Source organism: Aythya ferina (assembly GCF_964211825.1).
Source record: "Aythya ferina genome assembly, chromosome: 26".
Classification (NCBI taxonomy): domain Eukaryota; kingdom Metazoa; phylum Chordata; class Aves; order Anseriformes; family Anatidae; genus Aythya; species Aythya ferina.
Genome location: NC_140324.1, coordinates 2,107,789 through 2,133,237, shown reverse-complemented (window position 1 = coordinate 2,133,237; position 25,449 = coordinate 2,107,789). Strand labels below are relative to the sequence as shown.

Genomic DNA, 25,449 nt, shown 5'->3' with positions numbered 1-25,449 from the left:
GGGGGGGGGGGAGGGAAATAAATAAATAAACAGATAAATAAATAAATAAATAAATCAAACACCGATCGCGGGCCCGCCCCTCCCGTGGGCCGGGCCTGGCACCGGGGCCTCGCGGCGGAGCTGCCCGGGGCCGCCTGCGCCCAGCCGGGAGCGGGGCCGATGGGCTCCGGGTCGCGCAGCCCCGGCCGGCGGCACCGGGACCGGGACCGGGATCGGGATCGGGATCGGGATCGGGATCGGGATCGGGATCGGGATCGGGACCGGGAGCGCTCCGGGAGCGGGGAGAGGCGGAGGCGCCGCAGCCGGAGCCGGAGCCGGAGCGGGGGGCGCCGCCGCCGGGAGCAGAGCTCGGGGTGAGAGGGGGGGAACCGGGCCCGGGGCGGCCGGGCCTTGCTGGGGGAGGGCCGGGCCGTGTCGGGGACCGGGACCGAGACCGGGCCGTGCGGGAGGAACCGGGCCTTGCCGGGGGGGACCGGGACCGGGCCTTACGCCGGGGCCTGGGCCCGGTGCGGCCTTGTCCCGGTGGCGGCGGGGAGCGGGGCCTGGCTGCGGCCGGGCCCGGAGGGAGCCCGGCTCGGTGCGGCCGGGGCTCGGCGCCGTGACCGCGGCCCCCAGCGGCCTCCCACCGGACACAGCGAGCTCGGGGGCTCGGCCGGGCCCAGCCGGGCCTGGGAGGCCCCAGGGCAGGCAGGAGCCGCCGGGACGCTGCCACCGTCACCCGCTGGGCGCCCACCCGGCCCCGGAGCCCCCCGGGGAGGGCACGGAGCCTTCGTGGGAGCGTGGTGCGGGGGGCGAGTACCGGGCTCGGAGCCTGTTTGGGTTTTCTCGGCCCCGCTGTTGGGTCTCGCTGGGGCTGGGGACAGGCCGTGCCCTGCCCGTGGTGGGGCAACGCGCTCCCCTCCTGGGGCACTGCGTCCGCACCGAGCCTGTGATCGTCAACTGAAATGTGGCTTCCCCCCTCCCGCAGTTCGGACTCTGAGGATGAGAGACACAAATGGAAGAAGAAAAGCAAAAGCAGGGACCAGCACCATAAAAGCCAGAAGAAACACCGCTCGCGGTCCCGGGGTCGCTCCTCCAGCTCGGGCTCTGAGCGAGAGCGAGACAAGAGGCGAGCCCGGAGCAGAGAGAGGCGGAGGAGAAGAGATGGCTCCAAGTCCTCCGTGTCCTCAGTCAGCTCTCCCTCCCCACCGCGTTCCCGTGGCCGGGAGGAGTCGGGGCAGCAGCTGAGCCTTCAGGAGCGCTTGAGGATGAAGGAGGAGAAGAAGAAGCAGGCTGCGCTCATGAAGGCCTTGGAGACCCCAGAGGAGAAACGGGCTCGACGGCTGGCTAAGAAGGAGGCCAAGGAGAGGAAAAAGCGGGAGAAGATGGGGTGGGGAGAGGAGTACATGGGTTACACCAACACCGACAATCCCTTTGGGGACAACAACCTGCTGGGCACTTTCATCTGGAGCAAGGTGAGCGCCCAGTCCACACCTCTGTCACAAGAGGCTGCTCTGAATGCTGGCTTACAGGAGATTGTGTTCCTGTGGCTGCTGTGGGGGGTCCACAGAGCAGTGGGGTGTCAGGAGGGACTTTGCTTGAGGTGGGAATCTCTGAAACACTACAAGGAGCCACAGGAGAGCAGTGCTGTCATCTAGGGCAGCAGCTGCGTGTTCCTGAAAAACTCTGCAGGGCTTCACGTCTTTTATTGTGAAGACCAATGTTTGTAGTCAGGGCTGTGGGATGCGGAGATGGGTCAGGGTACAGGAGGGGCTGCCTGGGAGCTGAGAGTTGGGGAGTGTTCCCTGCTCGTGTTGCTGCTCACCAGGTGGGGTGGACATCCTGGGTGAGCCTGGGTTTTGCTGAGAAGCTGCAGGAGTAGGATTTGAGGGAGTCGGGGGTCTTGACAGGATGAGAGCCCATTAGAGCAGCACAAATGGGTGATTGTTGCCACTTGAGAGGCTGTAGAGGCTGCTTGGTTTCATGGCTCCTCTTGGCCACTCTGTTTCAGGCGCTGGAGAAAAAGGGGATCAGCCACCTGGACGAGAAGGACCTGAAGGAGAGGAACAAACGAATCCAGGAGGACAACCGTCTGGAGCTGCAGAAGGTGGGAGCAGAAGCCCCCTCCCTCCCACTACCTGGCACAGGTCCCCATGGACAGCCCGGTTCTTCCAGCTGCTCCCGGCCCATCCTGAAAGTTCCCTTGATCTCTCTGGGGAGCCCATGGCTATAAGACTTGGGTGCCATGCTGTGCTGACTTCTGTTTGGGGGTGAGATTTTCTCCTTGGGGCTGAAACCAGCTCGGGAGGTGCTGGTGAAGACAAATGCCAGGTCACTGCAGTGCAGCGCGGTCGTGCCCATGTCCCCTGTCCTCCGAAGGTTTGGCAGGGAGCAGTGGGCAGCTGGCTCTGGTGCTGGCTCTCCTGGCGCAGAGCTCCTGGCTCTCCGGGATGATTGTGGGGGCTGAGGCAGCTCAGTGAGTGCGGTTATGGTGGTGTCCTGCAGGAGGCTGGCAGCCTCACGTCTCGCTCTGTCCCTGAGCAGGTGAAGCAGCTGCGCCTGGAGCGAGAGAGGGAGAAGGCAATGCGTGAGCAGGAGCTGGAGATGCTGCAGCGGGAGAAGGAGGCGGAACACTTCAAAACCTGGGAGGAGCAGGAGGACAACTTCCACCTGCAGCAGGCCAAGCTGCGGTGGGTGGGCAGCTTCGTGGGGTCAGGCTGGTGGGGAGCAGAGGTCGGCAGGCACCGCTCACTGTTCCTCTCCTCTCACCCAGGTCTAAGATCCGGATTCGGGACGGGAGGGCGAAACCCATCGACCTCCTGGCCAAGTACATCAGTGCGGAGGATGACGATCTGGCTGTGGAAATGCACGAGCCCTACACCTTCCTGAACGGCCTGACTGTCTCTGACATGGAGGATCTGGTGGAGGACATTCAGGTACCGCTTTGTGGCCTCTGCGCCCTGCCTGTGGCTGAGCTCAGGCCGTGACACGGAGCGGGTCCCTGATGTCTCCTGTCCCCTGCCTGCAGGTTTACATGGAGCTGGAGCAAGGCAAGAACGTGGATTTCTGGAGGGACATGACCATCATCACGGAGGATGAAATAGCCAAGCTCCGCAAGCTGGAGGCCTCTGGGAAAGGAGGCCCAGGTAAGCAGGAGGCCAGAGCCTGGCGTGGATGTTGGGGGGAGTGAGAACAGCGGGTAACGAACGGCGCGGGGTCTGCCGCAGGCTCTCAGGCTTGCAGAGGCTCTCGAATTGCTGCTGGAGGATGTGATGGATGGAGGCTGTGGATGTGGCAGCCGTCCCCTGCCGGGCTCCAGCTGTTCGGTGAAGCCCAGGAGCGCCTGAGTGTGTGAGCGCTCAGAGGCTGACCGGTCGCCCTTGCCTGCCTGTGCAGGGGAGCGGCGGGATGGCGTCAACGCCTCCGTCAGCTCGGACGTGCAGTCCGTGTTCAAGGGGAAGACCTACAACCAGCTGCAGGTGCTGTACCAGGGCATCGAGAGCAAGATCCGGGCAGGAGGGCCCAACCTCGACATCGGATACTGGGAGAGCCTGCTGCAGCAGCTGAAGGCCTACATGGCTCGGGCCAGGTGAGAGCAGGGACGGTGCCGGGTCAAAGGTGTGGAAGGGGACAGTGCAGAGCTGCCATGAGCAGAGCTGGGGAGGCCCGAACCCATGGTCATGGTGTGGGGATATTATGCCTTTTCCAAGCTGTTGCTTCTTCCAAGTGGGAAGAAGGGCAGGACAATCAGTCCCTTCTCAAAAGGCGATGTTTAAGGTGAGATCCTCAGGGGGGAAGCTGACTGGAGGGTTATTCAGCCCAGAACTGTAAAAAAACAAATTTCAGGCCGGAGTGGTGTGTGTCCCAGCCATGGGCATGCAGGGTGTGACCTGATGGCTCGTCTCCCCCTCGCAGGCTGCGGGAGCGGCACCAGGACGTGCTGCGGCAGAAGCTGTACAAGCTGAAGCAGGAGCAGGGCGTGGAGAGCGAGCCGCTCTTCCCCATCATCAAGCGGGAGCCGGTCTCCCCCAGCGACAGGTATGCAGCCCCCTCCTTGGGGAGCACAGCCCTCAGCCTCCCCCTCAGGCACCCAGGACAGAAGGTGCAGCCTCGTGCTCCCACAGACAAACCTCGGGGAGCCGAGGGCACCGTCTCCATCCCCCGTTGTCTTCCCTGCAGGCTGGACCCAGAGGAGAGCCTTGTGGTACAGCCGGGGCCGTCCTCAGAGCCAGAGGCTGAGCAGGATGCAGAGGTCAAAGGAGAAGCAGAGGGGGAAGCCGTGTTGATGGAGGAGGACCTGATCCAGCAGAGCCTGGACGACTACGACGCGGGGAAGTACAGCCCCCGGCTGCTGGGCCCCAACGAGCTGCCCTTCGACGCGCACGTGCTGGAGGCCGAGGAGGACATGCACCGGCTGCTGCTGCTGCGCCAGCAGCTCCAGGTCACAGGTAGGAGCCCCGATGGCCTCGTGGCCTGGCCTGGCACGGGGGGCACACGCGTGCCCTAGGGTGCAGGGCTGGAGGGGGGGGATGCTCCTCTTGGAAAAGGATAAATGCTGGGGCTGGAGCATGCACCCAGAGCTGGCCCAGCAGAGGGATCCACTGGGTACTGAAGGGGGATGCAGCCCGGACTGCTGGCGTTCCCTGTGGGTGCCCAAATCAGCTCCCTCCCTCTCCCCAACACACCACTCAAGCTGCAGACAAGTGGCGAGGGTATTTTGGATGAATTTCCCAGCACCCACCAGTTCTCCATGTCCAGCACATCCCCAGCCCGGCCCCTCCTGCCCCTTCCCCACGCACCCCGGGCCCGCTCGGCGCTGCGGGGCCAGCCCTCACCTCTCCTCCCTGCAGGTGATGCCACCGAGAGCACCGACGACATCTTCTTCAGGAAGGCCAAGGAGGGCATGGGCGCGGACGAGGCGCAGTTCAGCGTGGAAATGCCCCTCACGGGCAAGGCTTACCTCTGGGCTGACAAGTACCGGCCCCGCAAGCCTCGCTTCTTCAACCGGGTGCACACGGGCTTCGAGTGGAACAAGTACAACCAGACCCACTACGACTTCGACAACCCCCCGCCCAAGATCGTGCAGGGCTACAAGTTCAACATCTTCTACCCCGACCTCATCGACAAGCGCTCTACGCCCGAATACTTCCTGGAGGCCTGCCAGGACAACAAGGACTTTGCCATCCTGCGCTTCCACGCCGGGCCGCCCTACGAGGACATCGCCTTCAAGATCGTCAACCGGGAGTGGGAGTATTCCCACCGCCACGGCTTCCGCTGCCAGTTTGCCAACGGCATCTTCCAGCTCTGGTTCCACTTCAAGCGCTACCGTTACCGCAGATGAGGGGCTGCTCTCCCCGCCAGCACAGAGGGTGGGCAGGGGGCTTGTCCCCTTGTCCCACATGCGCTGTTCCATGGACCTGCCTCATGCTTGGCCCAGCGCAGCCTTTTGACCATTTTCCTCATGGCTTTTATCCCGAGGGACCCTGAGACTTTGACACAAATAAATTGGGGTTGTTTAAGCCGTGGCCTCCCTTGCCTGAGCACCCCATGTCCCTCTGTCCCCTGGGGCTGTGCTGTACGCTGCCAGCAGCCAGTATCCTCCTGGGCCAGCACTGGGAGCTCCCCTGGGGCTGTGCAGTGGTGGGGGCGGGGGCTGTCTGTGCCCCTAGCCCCAGATGCTGTCCGCCCTGTGGGTTCCCATCGCCTCTTCCAGCCCCACGCCCTCCCCTTGCTTGTGCCAGACCTGTCCAGCCGTGACGTTCCCCAGCTGGAGCCGCGGTGCCCTTTGCTCTGCGAGCACAGCCCCTTGCCCACGGTCCCACCGCTGCCGAATTCCCTCGGCCCTGCGCCGCCCCCACAGGCCCCGTTTCTGGCCTTCCCCCGCCTGGCATCCTGCTGCCCCAGCCTGGGAGCACCGCCACCTCCCTCGACCCTGGCTGCAGGATGAAAGGGTTTGGTGGCCAGAAGGCGTCAGCCTCCAGCAGGGAGGAGGAGCGGGGTGTGAGATGTGACCAGGACATCTCCTTACAGGGGAAAATCTGGTTTCTGTGGCACACGGTCCCTCCCCCTGTCCCTGAGTGGTGCTTACTGCCCCGGGCAGAGGCACTCCCCAGTACCCCAGGGCTGAGATGGGGCTCCCGGGGCCTTCATGGGGACCAGGCGGGGGCTTCTTGGCCATGGGTTTTGCCTCGCAGCTGGCGATTCCCCCCATAGCTCACCCCATCCTGCTTCTCCTGGCACTGCTGGCAGGATCCGGCCCTGTGGGAACTCATTTTCAGGAGCACCCCACAGGCACCATGCATGCCAGGAGCCCAGCCTGCCCCCGGGACTGAGGGGGGATGGACCCCAATCACCTCAGCCCCGCGTGTCCCCAGCCTGCCGGATATCCCCTGGCCGGCGGCAGCGCCGGGACGTGTCCCCACGGCCTCTCCTTCCTGTGCGTTATTTAAAGCCGTGGAGCGGCTGCTTGGCGGGGGGGTGTTGAGATCCTGAGGTCAGCACAGGAAGCGTGTGAAGGCCGGGACAGATGGGTTCAGAGCAGAAAGTAGAAAAAAAAAATAGAAAAAAAAAAGAAGCAAAACCAGCGGTTAGGTGGCCTCTGTGCTTAACCGCCCGGCACAGCCCCTGCGCTCTCTGTCACGGACACAGACACGGGGGGGCCGTTCTCAGGTCTCCTGCTGCCACTGGATGTCCCCTGAGGTGGCACGGAGTCCTGACAGTGCCTGTGCTGGTCCTGGAGCAACCTGGGAGCCTGGGGGCAGCAGGACAGGGCTGGTGCCTGGGTGAGCAATGTGGTGGGGGGAAACGCTCTGTCCTGCTCTGGCTGCCCCTGAATTGTCACCGTGTCCCCTCCTGGGCACTGCCAGAGCCACTGGGGCCAGGTCCAGCTGATGCTCAGGGCTTTTCGCTGCCCTGGCAGTTCTCAGCGCCCTTCCCCACCCCTCCAGTATTTGAGGAGAGCCGACCGCCCGCCTCTGCCTCGTCGTGTGCCGCGGTGAAGCCCCATATTGGCTTTGTGGGGGCCGAACTCCTTCTGCTCCCAGAGCCAGCAGCAGCGGCTGGCTGCAGCACCCGGAGGCTCCCTGCCTGCCGCACCCCAAGCCCACATCCTCTGCGCCCCGCACGGGCTGTGGGGGTCACACCCCAGCGGCATCCGCTGCCAGCAGAGCCTCGCAGCTCCACACCTCGTGGCTCTGGGGCTGTGACAGCACCGCGGGCACGAGGGACGCTCCCGTGTCACTCGCTGGCTTTGGCGCAGGACGGAGACACCGCTGCGAGGAGCTCCCCGGTGGCACGCGGGGGCCTGGCTGGGTGGGCACGGGGGGACAGCGGAGGGGGTCACGTCCCCTCGTGCCACAACACGGCCTCAGGTTTGGGACAGAGTGGGGACGCTGCACCCAGACAAACCCCCGGGATGTGGGGACACCCTGGCTGGCTGGGCTGATGTGGGACACGCAGGGACGCTGCTGGGGACACCCAAAAACCCGTCCCCTCCCCATCCATCCCGCAGCCTCCCCATTCCCCAGGGGTGGCACCGGTGGCCCCTCGGCGGTGGCAGCTCGGTGGGGCCGGGGGTGCCGCAGCCGTGCAGTGGGGACAGGCGAGGCCATGGCCACGTCCACGCGTGTCCGTGTTCCACGCGTGGGGGCCGGGCCGGGCTCAGCCCCCGCTGACTCAGCACCGGGGATGCTGCGGGGGGCGCAGCGGGGGCGGCCCCGGGACAGGGCCGGGGGGGAGCGGGGTTGGGGGGCGCGGGGACACGCGTGGGTGCTTGGAGGGGGGGCGGAGGTGCCGGGTCCGGCCCCGTTCGGGGCTCGTGGGGGGGGGGGGGGGCGCGGGCCGGGGCGGGGCAGGGGGAGGGGAAGGGGCAGGAGGAGGGGGGGGGGCTCCAAGCCCGGCCCTTCCCCCGCGGGGCTGAGCCGAGCGGGGCTGAACGGAGCCGTGCGGGGATGAACTGAACCGAGCCGGGCTGCGCCCCCCCCGTCCAGCCTCCGCGCATTGCCTCGAGGTAGGGCCCGGGGGTGCTGGGGGGGCCGGGCCGGGGGCGTCCCCCCCCCTCCGCCTGCCCCGGGAGCGGCCCCGACGCGGGGGGGGGGTCGGAAAGGGGCCGTGGAGGGGTCGCGGGGGTGCGGCACGGAGGGGGGGGGATCGGACAAAGAGAGCACACGGAGGGGGTGGGCGGAGGGGCCGGGGGGGGCAGAGCGGGGGGCTTCAGCCGAGGGGCTGGGACGGACGGACAGAGGGGCTGGGAGAGATGGACAGACCCCAGGGCTGGGACAGACGGACGGGGGGGCTGGGGTGGGTGATGAAGGGGCTGAGGTGGCTGCACAGACGGCAGGCGGACAGACCGAGGGGCTGCACGGGGCGGATAAGGGCTGCCTTACACACACAGCGGGGCTGGATGAGCCGGGGGGAGCGGTGCCCCCCACACCCCCCACGGCACCGCCTGGGAAGACCCCGCGAGGGGCCGGGCAGCGCTGCCTCCTGCCACCCACCGCCCCGCTGCCACCGCCAAGTTTGTCACTGGGTGGAGGTGCTGCGGGATGGGACGGGGCAGGGGAGGGACTTTGACACCCCTATGATGCTGGGGGGGGGGCTCCCTGCACCACCCGGCCCCCAACTCGTGCTCCCAAGGGTGTCCGGGGAGCTGCCACCCCCTGCCCTGCTCCCAGGGACAGGTTGGGAGCAAGATGGGACGGGGACCGTGCTCAGCATCCCCTGGGGACAGCGACGAGCCCCAGGCAGCCCTGACTCCGAGCAGGTTGGGGACCTGCAGCTGGGGACCTCTGCTGTGGGACAGGACAGGGACAGGGACAGGGACAGGGACAGGGACAGGGACAGGGACAGGGACAGGTGCCCGGCTGGGGCTGCCGCCGGTTGTGTCCCTGCTCCCCGTGGCCATCCCCTTCCCGGACAGCCCCCGGGGAAGTCCCCGCTCCAGGCGCCCCCGGCAGCGGGTCGCTTTGATGGCTGTGGGTCCAGGGAGGGACCCTGGAGCCCTGCCAGGTCCCCATCCCCATGACGTGGCCGACGCATTTCCCGTCTCGGCCGATGTCCTTGAGCTGATCTGCCCAGAGAGCAGCGGCCCAGGGGCAGCTGCCTTGGGGTCACGTCCAGCCCTGGCAGGGACGGCTGAGCCCAACCATGTCCCGTGGGCCCACCTGCTGGGGACATCGGGCTGGGGACACTGCACAGGAAGTTGGGGCCATCCCTGGAGGGGTCCAGCCAGCAGAGAGGGATGGGACACACACGGGACAAAGTCAAACACCCGCAGCAGGGACCCTGCAGCTCCCAGCACCGCACCCAGCGGGGCAGAGCCCAAGGGTCGCAGTGCTCCCCCTCTCCTCCTGCCCCCCAGCATGATCCCCTCCCAGAGCCCTGCTTCTGCAGCACTTTCAGCCCAGGGACGTGCTCCCATCTGCCGGGCCCTGCTTTAGGAACCCGCTGCTTTGTGTGCCCGCAGGATGCCCCCTGTCCTGCCCGCCCCCATTCCCAACCCTGCCCAGCACCCATGGGAGCGGTGAGCTGGGGCAGGACCCGGGCAGCAGCGGGACCCCTCTGCGTCCCCCCATGCTGTCGGTGACGCCTTTTCCTCACTGCCCTCAGAGGTGGCGAGGGCAGGAAGCGGCAGAGGCCAGGCGAGACGCGGCGCATCCCTGGCGAAACGCCGGCCCAGGGGCTCACGCGGCGCCAGAAACCCCATTAGTGCCCGCGCCAGGGCTGCCAACGCAGCCTGCAGCAGCCCATTTAGGAGCCGGCTCCTCTCCTCCGGGATTTTGTCCCAGGATCTCCCCGCTGGGGCTCCTGCTGGCTCCAGCACCCCCAAAGCGGGGCCGAGGCGCGGACTCAGGGTGTCTCCTCCACAGGCGCCTCCTCGTGTGACGGCCGCCCCGGATGGGGGGAGATGGCAAGTGAGGAGCCTCTGCCCCGCTCATGAGTCCCTTCCCGTAAGTGCTTCTGCTTTGCTCTGCAGAGCAGCCGGGGCTGGTGGGGTTCGGCTCGGTGACAGCCCTGCAAGCTCTAAATGGGCGCTCTTTAATATTTGATTCCCTCTAAGTGCTGCCCGGCCCCGTGCAGGGTGGCACCGGCTGCTCGGGCTGGCATTGCTGCCGCCCCGTGGTGGAGGCTGCCACAGGATGGGGTCGGATCCTGGCACGTTGCAGAGGTCGGATCCTGGCGGTATTGGGGCTGTGGCCTGCCACAGGGTGTGATGGGCTCACATCCTTCCACTTCGGGTGGGCTCAGATCCTGCTGTGCTGGGGCTGTGGGTGCCCTGCAGAGCCACTCGGCAGCCAGGCACATCCCGTGGCCACAAGACCTCAGGACAACATTACCCTGCACACCCTCGGGGGCCCTGCAGCCCCCCCACAGCACGCCACCAGCCTGGCTTTGTGCTTCATGGTGCTGGTGCCCACCCAGCCCCTGTTCTGCCACGCGACTGAATTCCTCCTGCTGTGCTGCCAGGGCTGGGCGGTCTCGTTAGCGGGAGGGACAGCAGCAGGGACACGGCCAAGTGCTCCCCCCGAGCCCTCCCTGCAGGCAGCGATGGGGAAACTGAGGCACGGCTCAGGGGGGAGCTGCTGGGCTCTGGCAGTGCCGAGGCTGCGTGGGGCCAGGGCAGGTGGTTTGCCACAGCAGCCGGCAGCACCGTGGGGCCAGGATGAGTTCACCAGGGCCAGGAGTGTGGGACACGGCCCCATCCCACCAGGGCCTGACTCAGTCCCAAGGGGACGAACACCTCTGGGGCTACTGCTGCGGTCCCTCTGGGCCAGGAGCAAACAAACAGCGGCAAGTTTTCACTCTTGTCTCATGGAAAAAGCTGGGGCCGTCCTCACCCTTCAGCAGTGAGTCACCGCCATGCGCTGCCAGCAGCCCCACATGGCGACGGGGACGGGGTCGGGGATGGGGACAGGGTCACGACACCGCCACCACCCCAGCGTCCTCCCCAGGGGACGGCAGCGGAGCCGGCGGCGGTGCTGCCGTGCCGTGCCGGTGCCACTCAGCACCCCCAGCCCCACCGCCCGCCCCATGCCGTGTGTTGCAATCCCTGGCCCCATCCCAGCCCTGGGATCAGCGCGGCGCGGCCGGGCCTTGCCTCCGAGGGCCAAGAAGGGGGCGGCGGGTCGGGGCGCCGAGCGGCTGACGTGGAGCCGGGCTCCCTGGGCTGCGTGGGGCAGGCGGGTGCCGGAGCTGCCGCTGCTGGCTGGGGCCAGCTTGAGGTTAGAGCCGGGGATGGGGCAGGTGGCGGTGGCACCGTGCACGACGGGGTGACGGGATCGCAGCCATGGGGCCAGCGGCAGCGGCCGCAGCAGTGCCCTGGTCCCGAGGGGCGGCCGGGCAGGGGGAGGTGGTGCCGGGCAGCCTGGGGACGGGGCAGGTGGGTGGGGGGAACATCCCCGTCCTGAGGAATGGGCTCAGTCCCCACGTCCCTCCGGCTGGGGTCGGGTCCAGCTGTGTCTCTGCTTTCTCTGGAAGCGGCTCCACCCTGTCCCGGATCACCCCGTTGCAAACAGGCTGCACTAATTAGCGATGGTGAGAGCTGCCAGATGCTCCCCGGACAGAGGCCGGAGCCCAGCATGCCGCCGGGGCAGCGCGCCCTCCCCTGTCCCCATGCCACCACCGGGCCAACAGCTCCGGCAGACAGGACAGGGGAACACGAGACCTGGCTGCATCCCCCACACCTGCGGGTGGATGTGCTGGGGTGGGGGGGACACCCAGGGTCGTGGGGTGACCCCCCCCCGTGGGTGCCACGTGCGCCGCGTGTCCCCGGGCGCAAAGGTCCCATCTGCGGTCGAGCGAGAGCCACGCGGGCAGGCGGCCACGGGCGCAGGGAGGGGGGAGAAGCTTTTAAACTAATCCTGCTCCAGCCCCACGGCGGGCGTGGAGGATGCGGCCACATCCCTGATCCCGGCTCGGCACGCGGAGCTGGCCCCGTGCCTGGCACACAGCTGGGGTGCAGCAGGGAGGGCGCCCGCCTGGGTGCTGCAGGGCTGGGAACCCCTGGGGACGGATACGGTGACCATGACCACGCTGGCCCTGGGAGCACCAGAGGGTGCACAGAGCCCCCGCCTCATGAGTGCCTCAGTTTCCCCGCCCCGCTGCAGGAATGTGAGGCTGGGGCAGGGGTTTTGCAAGGTTCCTGGTGATGCTGGGCGCTGGCAGCGCCCCTGCCCGTGGTCAGGATCTGTCCCAGGCACAGGCACCCAGCCCTATGCCCATGGTGTCTCTGGGGGGGTCTGGCTGGGACACCCCAGCACGGGTTGGAGCCGTCAGGGAGCCCAGCTGGCAGCAGCACGCGTCTCCAAACAACGAGCACGAGGGGATTAGGGCCTGGTGGCTGCTGGCCCCGTGGCTTGCGGCCGGGGACGGTTAATCCCGGCCAGCTGCAGGGCTGGGGCCGGGCAGCACCCAGGCCCCCACCACGGCATCCCATGGGGCACCCCACGTCCCCGGGCTCTGGGTGGGTGGCAGGGGTCTTGGCCATGGGGGGAACTGTCCCTAAAACTGCATTTGACCCCATAGAGCCACGTGGGATCGGAGCCGGCGCTGGGACCTGGGGGCAGGACGTGCTATGGAGCTGAGCCTGGGGGGTGCCTGAAGCCAGCAGAAGGACCAGGATGGGGTGGGGGGACGCGGAGTTCCCCAACGTGAGCCTGGCTGCCCGGCCGGACACCTGCTTCGGGGTGGTGAACCTCAGCAGCAGCCTCAACGAGACGCAGAAGAAAGCCATCGCCTCGCCCTGGTTCTCCACCGCCTTCGGCCTCATCGGCCTCTGCTCCAACCTCTTCGCCCTCTACGTCCTGCTCAGCTCCTCCCGCAAGCTCACCAGCCGGTCCCGCTCCTCTTTCCTTGTCTTCCTCTGCGGGCTGGTGGTCACAGACTTCATGGGGCTGCTGGTGACGGCCTCGGTCATCATCCCCTACCACTTCATCAAGTTCAACTGGGCCGAGGTGGACCCCGGCTGCCACCTCTGCAACTTCCTCGGCTTCTCCATGGTCTTCTTCGGGCAGTGCCCGCTGCTGCTGGGGGCCACCATGGCCGGCGAGAGGTTCTTCGGCATCAACCACCCCTTCTCCCGCTCCACCAGCATCTCCAAGCGCCGCGCGTGGTCCATCGTGGGGATGGTGTGGGGCTTCTCCTGCCTGCTGGGGCTGCTGCCGGTGCTGGGGCTGGGCCGCTACACGCTGCAGTACCCCGGCTCCTGGTGCTTCCTCACCCTCCTGCCCGACACCGGCAACGCCATCTTCTGCCTGCTCTTCGCCCTGCTGGGCATCTTCTCCGTGGTGCTCTCCTTCATCTTCAACACGGTCAGCGTGGTCACGCTCTGCCGCGTCTACCACGACCGCGAGTCCGTGCAGCGGCGGCGGGACAGCGAGGTGGAGATGATGGTGCAGCTGGTGGGCATCATGATCATCGCCACCATCTGCTGGATGCCGCTCCTGGTGAGGCCCTGGCTTCTGGCGTGGCTCTTTTGGGGGGCCCAGGTCTCAGTGTCCTCCCCACGTCCAGCCTGGTGCCCCCATGTCCCTCCTGTTGAGGCTGCAAGGTTTTGGTGCCCCCCTCCTTGTCCCTCGCGGTGTGGCTCTGGGAGCTGTCCCCTCGTGTCCCTCCTGGTGAGGTCCTGGTGTCCCCCCCCCATCACCCGCTGCAAGGCCCCAGCTCTCGGTGTGCCCCTTCCCAGCCCCTCCTGGTGAAGCCCCTCGATCTTGGTGTCCCTCCCCATGCCCCAAGAGGAGTCCCCAGCCCTTGGCGTCCCCCCCACATCCCTTCTGGAGAGACCCTGGGTCTGGACGTGCCCCCTCCCCATCTCTCCACCTGGGGACCTCAACCTCAGTGCAACCCCACAGCCCTCCCCTCCTCATCCTTGCAGTCCCACCGGGTGCCCAAGACCACGGGTGCCCAACGCGGGACCCCCCAGGTCCTGCCCCAAACCCTACAGGGAGCGGTGGGGAGCCCCCGGGGTCATCTCACACCTCCCCTCTCCCCCCAGATCTTCATCATCCAGACCATCCTGCAGCAGCTGCCGGCCGGGGAGCGCGCCCGGACGCTGCCCACGGAGACACAGAAGCTGCTGCTCATCTACATCCGCATGGTCACCTGGAACCAGATCCTGGACCCCTGGGTCTATATCCTGTTCCGCCGCGCCGTGCTGCAGCGCGTGCACCCGGGGCTGCGCGCCCGGCCCTCCCTGCTCTCCCTCTACCCCGTCCTCAACCCCTCGCTGCGCCGCAAGCTCGCCCAGGAGGCCCGGCTGCAGTAATTTTTTTTTTTTGGGGGGGGGGATGTAATTTTGATGTAATTTTGGGGAAACAGGGATGGGGGTGAGCAGGACCCCCGCCCCAGCCATGGGAGGTGGGCGCACACAGCCAGGGGTGCAGTGGTTTATTGATGAGTGCTCTCCACGCCGGGCCCCATGAGGCCAGGGGATGCGGTGCCCGGTGGGGTATTGGGGGGGTGGGAGGCATGGGGGTGCTCCCCCCACACACCCCCGTGTGACCCCTCCCCAATAAAGCGCAGCTTGTGCAGCTCTCCGTGCCCGCTGGGTGCCCCCAGCCCCGCTCCTCCGGGCTCTGCTGTGGGTGCTCGGGTCCTGTTGAGAGGGGGGGCTGGCACCCAGAGGCAGGGGCTAGCACCCATGGGTGGGGGGTGGGCTCTGCAGCCCCCCCCAGCCTGGGGTGGGTGCACGGCAGCGTTCACACGGTCACAGGATGGGGGGCCCCCAGCGCCACCGCCAGCCTCACACAGGGCGGTGGCGCAGGGGGGACGCAGAGCAGGGACCTGGGCAGGGGGCACTGCCCCCCCCGGCTACTCCTGCGCCCCCCCAGTGCTGCAGACGGCCGCCCACACTTCGGCCACGAACTCCGGGGGGAAGGCAAATTCCCCCAGCACCGAGTCCAGGCCGTGGGCAAGCGCGGTGGTGCCGGGGCTCTGCTTTGCCATCTCCACCATGGTGGCGGCTGCGGGGAGAAGGGGGGAGGTTAAGCAGCAAGGGGGGGGGCAAATTGGGGGGTGGGAGGGCACGGGGGGGCTCACCCAGCTCGCTGTCACGGATGCCCATGTAGCTCTCCAGCAGGTCGTCCACGCGGCGGGCGGCTTCTTCCTCCGTGGCACTGGGCTGTGGGTGGGAGCGGGGGGCACCCAGTGCAGGGGGCACCCAAAGGGGGGGGTACATCCCCCCCCCAGCCCAGCACGGTGCCTGCCCATGGGTCTGGGGGTGCCTTACCCCCTCCTGCAGCGTGGCCGGGCCCTGTGCCCGCAGCCGCAGCGTCTCCTTCCCGCTGGCCACTCTGCCCTCGGCAGGGCACTTGCTGCTGCTCCGCGTCCTCTGCCCGATCATGTCTGCACCCCAGGGTGGGGGCGAGGGGCAGGGATGACAAAGGACGGGCAGACAAAGATAACCAAGAACGTCGGTGATGGACAGCCAAGGGTGACCAAGAACACCCAAGGGTGGCCAGCCAAGGCTACCCAAACAGCCCAGGGGACACACAAGGAGGGCCCCGTGTGTGGCCAAGGACACCCATGGGTGCCCATCAGGGATGCACACATGCATGGTGTGCCCATGGGTGCCCAGGGCAGGGCATGCAGAGGACTAAGCATGGTCATAGGGGGCAGCTTGGGGTGCATGGGCAGGTGTAGGGGTGCACCCTGAGGTGGGGTGTTCGCAGGGATGCCCGCAGCCCTGGGGGGGTTGCAAGGGTGTGGGGTGCTTGTAGGGGTACACAGGGGTGCCCAACAGTGGGGTGGATCCTGAGGGAGGCTGCAGGAGCCCAGCACCCTGCTCAGGGTGCCACAACACAACCGCAGGCGTCTGCACACCCACGGGACCATGGGGTGAGCGCACGGCCCATGCGCATTGCAGGAGGGGTCTGGATGCCCCTTCCTGGGGGTCCCCAGGCAGAGCAGCCCCCCCCTCCCCGCTCACCAAAGGCCTTTTTGGGCTGCACCAGGCGCAGGGTGAAGGGCTGAGCGCGGGGCAGCTCCCGCAGCATGCGGGCCACCTCGTAGTGCCGGCAGCCCACGATGGTGTGGTCGTTGATGGCCTCGATGCTGTCGCCCACGCACACGGCCTGGATGCGGTTGATGATGCTCCCCTCCTTGATCCGCTGGGGGGGGGGACACGGTGACACCAAGGGGAGGGGGACATCGGGAGGGCAGACAGACACAGCCCCCGTCCCACACCTCCTGGCACCGATTTCCTTTAGCAATGGGGTCAGCCAGGGAGCCCCCAAAATGCACCATGCAGAGGGGGACCCCCGGGGTCAGGGTAGATGCAGAGACCCCCCCCTCACCCCTCCCCAACACTCCCTCACCTTGATGAAGGCGTAGCCAGCCCCGTTGTCCGTGATGGTGAGCCCCAGCGCGTCCTCAGTCTTGGTCACCTCCACCTCCTTCGTCTCCCCCCGGACGTGGGCGAAGATGAAGTCCTCCAGGCCGATCTGCCCCCCCAGCAGCTTCTGCATGTCCACTTTGTGCGTGTTCAGCGTGCAGAAGAGGATCTGCCACCGGCACCCCATTGTCACCGCGGCTGGGGACACCGGCAGTGCCAGCACCCCCACACACACACACACCCCGCACACCGCCTCACCTCGGTGGGCGAGATGCTGAAGACCTCGGCGATTTTGCCGTAGAGCTCCTTGACGTTGGTGAAGCCCTCGATGCGGCCCGTGGGGCTGCCGTGGGCCAGCTGGGTGCGGAACACCAGGCGGGGGCGGACGCGCGGGGGCCGCGGGGCTGGGGGCGGCTCGGGGCCCCCCGGCTCCTGCCCCACGCCGTTCTCCATGGGGCCGTCCTCCCGGGGCTGCCGGCTGTGCTTGCTCACCCGCTGCATCCCGCTGCTGCCGCTGAATTATAGATGGGCACCAGCGTAAGGCGATCCCCAGGGGGCCAGGAACCCGATCTGGTGGCGCAGGTCAGCCCCCGGGATCAGGTGAGCAGCACCACGGCTCCACCGCACCCCCCCGGGGCGCAGGATGGGGCGGCAGCGAGGAGCACGGGGCCATCACCCTTGTAGGACACCCCACGGCTGTGAGCCAACAGCACGGGGATGAAGCTGCTCCAGGCAGCTCCGGGCCTTTGAAGCCGCCCCCCAAGCACAAACACACGGAGCCCACGCTGGTTTCTCCCACGTTTATTCACTCCCATCTCCATCCCGAGCCCAGCAGCCACCGGGAGATGGCAACCAGGAGACTCGTCTACAGAGCACCGACCTCACAGGCAAGAGAGGAGGGGGGGGGTTGGACCCCTGCCCCGGGTTAAACCCGGGGCCGAATCCACGTAGTGCTAGTAAGAAAATAAGACGCTCTCTAATTACACAATCTGAGATTTCTGACTGGCAGCCCCAGGGTCGTCCGACCCCGGCACAGCATGGCGAGGACGCGGCTGCCGTCACGGTGGTCCCACGAGGGCTCCCCCAGGGCTGGGGGGGCTCTGGGCCCGCTCCCCCCTCAGCACAGTTTTGCCTTTGCCGGGGTGTGGGGAAGGGGCTGCCCTGCCTGGCCCCAGAGGCACGGGGGAAGCAGAGGGGGCAGGCAGGGTGCATGGGGCTGAGGGGCTGAAGGCACCCGAGGGGCAGCAGCGAGGGGAAAAGGGCAGATTAAATAAAACAAGAGAGAGGGGAAGGAAGCCTGTCACCTCCCCCATGGCAGGCCGGGGGTCCCTGGGCTGATTTTGGGGCTGGGATGCGGCACTGAGCCCCGGGGGCTCCCCACGCACCCCAGGGGGCACGGCTGCCTCTCCTGGCCACGCTCACCACGTCAGGGACAGGAGGCTTGAGCCGAGCCAAACATGCAGAGGGGCAGCTCGAAGGAGGTCCTGTCCCCACCGCGGAGAGGCGAGGCCATTGAGGAAGGGCTGGGTGTCAGCCCTCCTGCTTTAGGGGCCGGTCACAGCTGCCCCACAGCCCCTGGGTTGCCGTGGAAGAGGCTGCTGTCCTCCAGGCCCTCCACCCGCAGGCTGCGGTGCCGCATCTGGCACCAGGGCTCAGCGAGCCGGGGCTGCAGGCGATGCCCAGGGGCTGCGGGAGCTGGGGAGCGCACGGGAGAGCAGGGGGGGCTCGTGCTGGGGGCTCAACCATGGCACCGCTTGGTCCCCAGAAGCTCAAGGTCCTCGGAGACGTCACCGCCGCGGGGCCGGGGTCGCCCCCCGCTGATGTGGAGGGGGAAGCAGCCGGCCCAGCAGCAGGGACTGTCCCTTGTGGGGGCTCCAAGGGACAGGGCCGTGGTCCGGCTGGCCCCGGGCTCCGGCAGGGACTGGTCCTCTTCACAAGTGTTCGCTGCAGGGGGTGGAAAACGAGGCCAAATGACTGGGTTTGACTTCTCCTCCCCAAAACCGCGTGGAGACGGCCCCGAGCCCCCCCTGCAGCCACGCCGGGTGCCGGCCAGTCCTGCCCCGCTCACCTGGCTATCCGGGACAGGATCTCCTTGATGCGAACCACCAGCTTCTCGTGCTGCAGGGGGTTGCTCTCGATGGCGCTGTGCAGCTTGGCCATGTAGAAGTCCAGAGTGCTCAGCGTCGGCGTCTCCCCAGTGCCTACGGGGCAGCAGCCCGGTAAGTCCCCACCCAGCCCCGTGCACCGTGCTGGGGACGAGACCCTGAACGAGGTCCTGCAGCAGTGAGCTCCCACTGATACAAAGCCAGGAACAACAGGATTGTTCCTCTTCCTAATATCTCCCCAGATGAAGCCGTGACTGCATCTAGGGACGAGCACAGTTCCCAGTTTGTCCTGTCCTGCTGCAGAGGAGCTGCCTGGCACAACTGGGCTCTCTGGAAAACCCCAAGTGCTCTGTGATCCTCCCCCCCACCAGACGAGCAGTTATCACCACCCCACTGACATCCCTGCTACAGCCCCCGCTGGCTTCAGCCCCCTCCACGTGGCCACCGTGTCCCGGGACAGCAAGGCCGGTCCCCGGGGCTGCCCCGAGCTCACCAGGGATGGGGAGGGAGGCAAAGCTGGTGGTGAGGGCCTGGCGCACGGACTGGAGCTGCTGCTGCAAGGCCAGGGTCTGCCTCTCCTCCTGCGCCAGCTCCTGCTCCAGCTTCTCCTTGGCGCAGTTCATGCTCTCCGTGTGTTTCTGCAGGATGGCGTTCTGCTCCTCGAACTCCGTGTTCATCTTCCGCAGGCGCCGCAGCTCGGCCTCCCGGGCTGCCGGGGACAAACGGGGTCAAAAAGGGTCGGGTAGGGAATGGTGACCCCATCCAATACCCCAAACTCGGCCCCTTCCTCAGCCCCTCACCTTTGTTTTGGTCCAAGAACTCTTCGGTGAAGATGGGCACGTCGAAGGTGGAGAAGGAGTCGCTGCACTCCCCAGCCTGGAGGACAGGAGGGGACGGGGCTGAGGGGACAGCCACGCGCTGCCTCCTGCAGCTCTGCTTCAACCCAGGAAGCCAAACCCCGCAGTGCCACGTGCCTCAGTTTCCCCACAGGGCCGTGGAGCTGCCAGCACCTTACCTTGTGCGGGTGCCCGTTCAGCAGGGTGTTCACCGCCACGGAGCCGGCATCCTCTGGGAAGGAGGCAGGGGGTTACCCTCCACGAGCCGCCCCGAAACCCCCCCTGAGCAAAGGGCAGCTGCTGCCCCGGCCCCTCAGCCCACCTTTCTTGATCTTCTTCTCCTGGATCTTCTCCGTGCACATCTTGTAGGCCTCCGACTGCTGGTACTCCCGCAGCTCCTTCATGTACTGCTGCTTCTCGCGCTCCGCTTCATCCAGGTACCGCTGCGGTCACAGGCGTCCTCAGCCTGGCCCGGCCCCACAGCGGGCTCCCCGTGGTGCTGCTGACCCCTTCCCACCCCCCGAGGCCCGGCTCCTGCTCCCCAGCACCGAGACGGGCCCCCCGGTAACCCCCTTGTGACACTTTTTGTGCCCAGACCTCGAGTGCACAAAGATTTTGGCTTCCAAGTGCACCGAGGTGTGATGGGGCCGTTCCCAGCCTGCGAGCAGAGGGGGTTCAGGTGCAGGAGCCTCCAGAGAGGCTCCACCAGGATGGGGGGAGCTGCCAGCCCCAGAAGATGAGCCCCCCCCCACCCCGGTACCTGCTTCTCCGACAGCTGCAGCTTGCTCCACTCGGCTCCCAGCATCTTGGTGATCTCTGGGAAGGGCAGGTCAGGGTGCTGCGTGCGGATCTGCTCGCGGCGCTCGTTCAGAAAACGGACGTAGCCCGTCACGGGGGCCTTGGGGCCATTGGGCAGGATCTTCTTCCTCTTCTTGCCTTTGGGCCAGCCCCTCTTCTTCACCGGCTGGCGCCCCGAAAAGGGAAAGGGACAAGCTGGCGTCGACGGTGGGGCAGGACCCGCACCCCTCGGGGCAAGGTCTCAGCCCTTCGCTGACCACGGTCACACCACGGGTCCCACAGCACCACGGGGGTGAGCTGGGGACCAGCCCCAAGCACTGGGGACACAGCAGGGCTCACCTCCTCCTCGCCGTGTGGCTTCTCGCCGCTGGCCCGCGCCACCTCCCCCTTCTCCTGCTTGATGGCCACCAGGAAGTTCCCATGCTGAGCCTTGCCTGCGGCGTGCCTGCGGACACAGAGAGCCCCTCAGAGAGGGCTGGGGACCCGCTGGATCCGTCACAGCCCCCCTGCAGCACTGCCAGACCCCCGGCTCCCACCCGGTCACAGTGCCCAAACCCAATCCTGACCCCAGGGCTCAGCAGAACCCAGCTCCAGGTGGACAGGACACAACCCCGGGCACACAAAATCTGCCCCGAGGTCCACCCAAGGCCCCTCGGTGACGTTTCGAGCGGGGCTGGGAGCTGCCAGCACCGCTCCGGGTGGCAGCGAGCAATGAAGGTGACCATAAAAACACTCGGGGACATCCCCATGTGACACCAAGACAGCGCGGCGGGTTGTCCTGAGGGACACAGAATCACAGAATTTCTAGGTTGGAAGAGACCTCAAGATCATCGAGTCCAACCTCTGACCTAACACTAACAAGTCCTCCACTAAACCATATCCCTAAGCTCTACATCTAAACATCTTTTAAAGACCTCCAGGGATGGTGACTCCACCACTTCCCTGGGCAGCCTGTTCCAGTGCCTCACAACTCTTTCGGTAAAGAAGTTCTTCCTAACATCTAACCTAAAACTCCCCTGGCTCAACTTAAGCCCATTCCCCCTCGTCCTGTCACCAGGCACGTGGGAGAACAGGCCAACCCCCACCTCGCTACAGCCTCCTTCACACAGCGGCCGATCCTTCTGATCCTTCTTGGTGAGGGGGGAGCCGCTACGGGGACAGCTCCTGGTGGCAGCACCCCCGCGGGGACCAGACGAGCTGGGGCCAAAACCGCTCCTTTGGTGCACGGAGCCACCTCCGGAGGCACCCAGCGGTTCTCACGAGCGGCCGGGAGCCCCGAGGCAGCTTCCCAGCGCGGTGCCACATCCTCACGCAGCCCCAGCACGGACTAAACCGGGCTCGGAATCCCCCCCCCCCCCCAACCCCACCACAGCCTCTCCCCGGGGCTCCTACGGCTGTCCCCGGCTCCTTCCCATGGCGGAGCCCCCGTCCCGCCTGCGCCCCTTTGATCCTCCGGCTTTGATGGCCCCATCACAGCGATCGCTGCTGGCGGCGGCCCAGCCGGTCACACAGCCGCCGACCACACCAGAGCACGGCCGGGACTGCCGGACACGGGGAGACACAGAGGGTGCGAGCGGAGCGGCCGGCACGGCCGGGCTGTGCTTTCATCCCAGTCACAAGATCCGTTTAATAGCGAGGGGCTGGGCGCAGCCCCCCAAGGGAAAGGGAATTTGGCTGCGCACTGACAGCCCGGCGGATCCGGACTCGCTCCCTGGTTTTCAGCGTCCCTCGCTCACCTCACACGCTCGGTGTGAGCCCAGATCTCCGCACAGAGCCCTGCACGAGCCAGAATTCACCTGACAATTCATTCCCGTCCCCCTCCTGCGAGTCCTGGGGACCCCATTTCTAATGCTGCCCCTCCCCGGGACCCAGCCGCTCGCACTGAGGCTACGGGAAGCTGTGAGAACATCGTCAGCCTCCCAGAAAAAAACAACTGCTGCGGCTCCAGCGGGCCCCAGCCCTTCTGTATGAGCCCTAACACAGCACCCGGCCCCAGCAGCCCGGTAACGTCCCGCAGCGCGGCGGGGAATGTGCTGACACCCCCCCGACGGGGAGCTCTGCCTCCCCCACGCAGCGCCGCGGATTCCTTTCGTGCCTGAGGATGCTTTAAAAAGTAAAGCTATTCCCGGCACCATTCCTCCCCTTATCTCGGCTCCCTTGGGCATCCACCTCCTGGCGCCGCAGCGGCTCCGGGACCTGGCTCCCCGGGACACAGCAGGAACAGCCCCGGGGGGGGGCATCACCCCCCAGGGACCGCACGTGGTGCGCCCCAAACAAGCTGAGGCTGAGATGACTCAAAACTCATGGCATATTTTGGGGGTTTTTACCCCAGGTCCTACAGGAAAGGCCCCCAAGGTGGACACGGTGATGCTTGTCACCCCCCCCCCGTGACCCCTACCCCCCTTCTGGGGGGTTTGTCACCCCTCAGGGCTGGGGGGGGCACTTACAGCATCCCAGCGGGCGCCTGCTTCGTGCTGTGGGCCATGGGCAGCGGGGGGGGAGCTCAGAGCAGGACCCTGAGGGACAAAACCGGGGGTGTCACTGGGGCCCTGGGGGCCACCGAAGCCATGGAGCAAGCCCCCCCCCTACCCCATGGACCAAGCCCCCCCTTGCCCAACTCCTTCCCTCCAGGCCCCCATGGCCGCCCCTCCTCAACCCCCCAGCATCCCAGCCCCCCCCCCAGCACCCTTAGGCCCCCTCCAGCACCCCCAGCAACTTCAGCACCCCCCCAGCACCCCCTGAACCCTCACAGACCCCTGCCCCACAACCCCAGCCCCCACCACCACCCCCAGGCTCCTTCAGGACCCCCCCCATTACCCCTTCCTATACCCCCAGACCCTCCCCCAGCACCCCTAGACCCCCTCCAGGCCCCCCCCAGCAACCCCAGACCCCCCCATGACCCCCCCAGCACCCCCAGGCCTCCCCAATCCCCTTTCCTACATATCCAGACCCCCCCCCAGTACCCCTAGAACCCCTGCAGACCCCCCTCCAAGTCCCCCAACCCCCCCCCAGCACCACCAGCTCCCCCCCAGTACCCCCAGACCCCCTCCAGACCCCCTCCAGCCCCCCCCCAGCACCCCCAGGCCTCTTCCAGGCCCCCCCCAGATCCCCCCCAGCACCCCCAGACCCCCCCATGCCCCCCTCAGCAGCCCCAGACCCCCCCCAATCCCCTTTTCTACACACCCAGACCCCCCCCCCAGTACCCCCAGGCCCCTTCCAGGCCCCCCCCAGTACCCCCAGGCCCCTTCCAGGCCCCCCCCATCATCTCCAGGCCCCCCCCGCCCCCCGTTACCCCCGGTCCCCCCCCGCCATCTTGGGCCCCCCCCGCCCCCACCTTCCCTGTCCCCGCCGGGCCCCTCGGCCTCCCTTCCTCGCCGGGCCCCGCCCCTCTATTATTATGCAAATGAGCGCCCCGCTTCCGCTCCGCCGATTCGCTCCCCGCGCCGGGCCTGGGGGCGCGCGGCCCCGCGCCGATTGGTTGGAAGCTGCTGACGTCACGGGGAGGAGGCGGGGAAGGGGCGGGGCGAGGCCGGGGGCCGTCGCTGCGCGCTCGCGTGCTCCGGGTTCGGCGCGCGCCGCCGGCCGGCCAGCCAATCAGGAGCCGGCGTGCGGACGGGGAAGCGTTGAGGGGAGGGCAGCGCCTTAAAGGGGCAACGGCACCAGTCGAGGAGTGGGGCCCACCGCATTCGGCCCCCCTCGGGTGCCCCCCAGCGCCCACCCGGCCAAGCGGCGCGGGGGGGCCCCGAGACCCCAGAACGCCCCCAGTGCTCCCAGTGCCCAGCTCAGGGGCGTTCCAGTGGCCCTAGGACCTCCACATACTGCTCCCAGTGCTCCCAGTGCCGTCCCAGTGCTCCCAGTTACCCCTCCCCAGCCCTTCCAGTTCTCCCAGTGCTCCCTTTTGGGGTCCCAATGGCCCCAGGCCGCCCCCTCCCACTACTTCCAGCACCCCCAGTGCCTGCTGGAGTGGGGGTTCCCATGTCCCCCTTACTCACCCCTCCCAGTGCTCCCAGTACTCCCCCACAGCGCTCCCAGTGCCCCTCAGTGCCCACCCCCAGGACCACCAGTGCCCCAGCACCCCCCCCACAGCTTTGGGGCACCCCCTGCCCTCACCCCACACCCCACGGAGCTGCAGAGGCAGAGCAGGACTGGGAACCCCACGGCACGCGATGCCCACGGTGCCCCCCAGCACCCTTGGGTGCCCAAAGCACCCAGTGTCTGGGGTGCCCGGAGCTGGGGGGCGCGGGCACGGGAGGGGGCAGCCGGTTCCCAGCTGGGGGGGGCAGCTGTGGCAACCCCCCCGGCTCATCCTCCCCCTGGGGCTGCTCGCCCATCGGCCTGGATTTTCGCTTCCTCCCCGTCCCTGAGTCACCGCCGTGCCCTCACATGACGGGGGGGGGGCCGGGGGCTGGCGGGTGATGCGCGGCCCCCACCACCCCCGGCCCTCACCACGGAGCTGCCGTGGGAATCACAAGACCTGGCACCCATGCAAATTGTTCATCCGCAGCATCCCGGCCCTGGGGCTCCGTCACCCCTGTGCTGCCAGCAGCAGGGGGGGGGCACATCCAGGGAAGGGTTCCCCAAAAACGCATGGTCTGGGAGCCCCCAGCCCGGCTATCACGGAGGTGCCCGACCCGCTCAGGTTACCCCCGATGCCCCCCCAGCCCCTGGTTTCGTCCCCGGGATTTCAGCGTCCCCATGGGCAGAGCGGGTGGCGCCGGGGGGGCTGCGGATGCTCGCCCCCACCCCACGGGCAGAGCTCTGTCCCGCTGCGCCTTTGGGGTCAGAGCCACCAAGAACCCGCTTGGAGCAGCCTCAAACTCCCCAGAAATGCCCAGAAACGGCCCCGCAGCAGAGAAACCCCCCCAGCAGTGGGCACGCACCCACGGGGGGGTGCTCCCAGGGGCTGGGGTGATGGGGGACCCAGCAGCACCCTTGGGGGGGTCCCTGGGGACCCATGGGGGGGGCACATCTGGGATGTCCCCGCTGGTGGCTGGCTGCGAGGATGGCAGGGACACAGGGAAGGGGGGGCCGGTGTTAGGGAAGGGGGGGCTGGTGTTAGGGCAGGGGGCTCCCAGGGTTTTTGGGTGTCTGGGGGCACAGCAACAGCGCTGGGTGCTGTGGGGCTGGGGTGCAAACGGGCTCACAGAGGGGGCGAAGAGCTGGGGCAGGACCCAACACCCTCGCACCCCTTTTTGCCCAAGGCAGTGGTGGGGGCATCACGGGCAGCACCTGTGTGTCCCCCCCTGTGCCTGGGGGCATCACGGGCAGCGTGTGTGTCCCCCCCCTCTGTACCCAGGGACATCATGGACAGTCTGTGTGTCCCCTCCGTGCCCACAGCACCCAGCCTTTTACCCCAAGGATCCCACTGGGGACCAGTGTGCCCCCAGTGCGCCCCCAGTATATC

At 67.4% G+C, this 25,449-nt stretch overlaps 4 protein-coding genes across 7 annotated transcripts; 2 read left to right on the top strand and 2 right to left on the bottom strand.

Annotated features, from left to right (window-relative positions):
- Window positions 1-108: 108 nt before the first annotated feature.
- Window positions 109-5,498, top strand: CACTIN (cactin, spliceosome C complex subunit). The gene is made up of 10 exons (XM_084498624.1): window positions 109-353; window positions 968-1,454; window positions 1,991-2,086; window positions 2,524-2,669; window positions 2,753-2,915; window positions 3,008-3,125; window positions 3,376-3,568; window positions 3,895-4,017; window positions 4,159-4,427; window positions 4,830-5,498. Exons 1-10 carry the CDS (start codon window positions 160-162, stop codon window positions 5,318-5,320), a joined length of 2,280 nt encoding a protein of 759 aa, XP_084354750.1. The 5' UTR covers window positions 109-159; the 3' UTR covers window positions 5,321-5,498.
- Window positions 5,499-7,888: 2,390 nt separating this feature from the next.
- On the top strand, window positions 7,889-14,504 carry TBXA2R (thromboxane A2 receptor). 3 transcript variants are annotated; one of them, XM_084498355.1, is made up of 4 exons: window positions 7,889-7,987; window positions 9,846-9,926; window positions 12,502-13,421; window positions 13,970-14,504. In XM_084498355.1, the coding sequence occupies exons 3-4, from the start codon at window positions 12,597-12,599 to the stop codon at window positions 14,237-14,239; spliced, it is 1,095 nt and encodes a 364-aa protein (XP_084354481.1). In that variant the 5' UTR covers window positions 7,889-7,987; window positions 9,846-9,926; window positions 12,502-12,596; the 3' UTR covers window positions 14,240-14,504. The 3 variants fall into 3 exon arrangements, with proteins under 3 accessions (XP_084354481.1, XP_084354482.1, XP_084354483.1); XM_084498356.1 differs by lacking the exon at window positions 9,846-9,926; XM_084498357.1 differs by lacking the exons at window positions 7,889-7,987; window positions 9,846-9,926 and adding an exon at window positions 11,060-11,198.
- GIPC3 (GIPC PDZ domain containing family member 3) lies at window positions 14,345-16,972 on the bottom strand. 2 transcript variants are annotated; one of them, XM_084498368.1, is made up of 6 exons: window positions 16,565-16,972; window positions 16,290-16,475; window positions 15,902-16,082; window positions 15,203-15,318; window positions 15,013-15,094; window positions 14,345-14,936 (listed from the first exon to the last, which is right to left on the bottom strand). In XM_084498368.1, the coding sequence occupies exons 1-6, from the start codon at window positions 16,805-16,807 to the stop codon at window positions 14,785-14,787; spliced, it is 960 nt and encodes a 319-aa protein (XP_084354494.1). In that variant the 5' UTR covers window positions 16,808-16,972; the 3' UTR covers window positions 14,345-14,784. The 2 variants fall into 2 exon arrangements, with proteins under 2 accessions (XP_084354494.1, XP_084354493.1); XM_084498367.1 differs by having other exon boundaries at window positions 15,013-15,318.
- A 120-nt stretch (window positions 16,973-17,092) lies between these two features.
- HMG20B (high mobility group 20B) lies at window positions 17,093-23,456 on the bottom strand. The gene is made up of 10 exons (XM_084498369.1): window positions 23,380-23,456; window positions 22,493-22,561; window positions 20,385-20,490; window positions 20,008-20,211; window positions 19,570-19,690; window positions 19,427-19,479; window positions 19,212-19,287; window positions 18,905-19,120; window positions 18,375-18,507; window positions 17,093-18,250 (listed from the first exon to the last, which is right to left on the bottom strand). Exons 2-10 carry the CDS (start codon window positions 22,528-22,530, stop codon window positions 18,238-18,240), a joined length of 960 nt encoding a protein of 319 aa, XP_084354495.1. The 5' UTR covers window positions 22,531-22,561; window positions 23,380-23,456; the 3' UTR covers window positions 17,093-18,237.
- Between the last annotated feature and the right edge of the window lie 1,993 nt (window positions 23,457-25,449).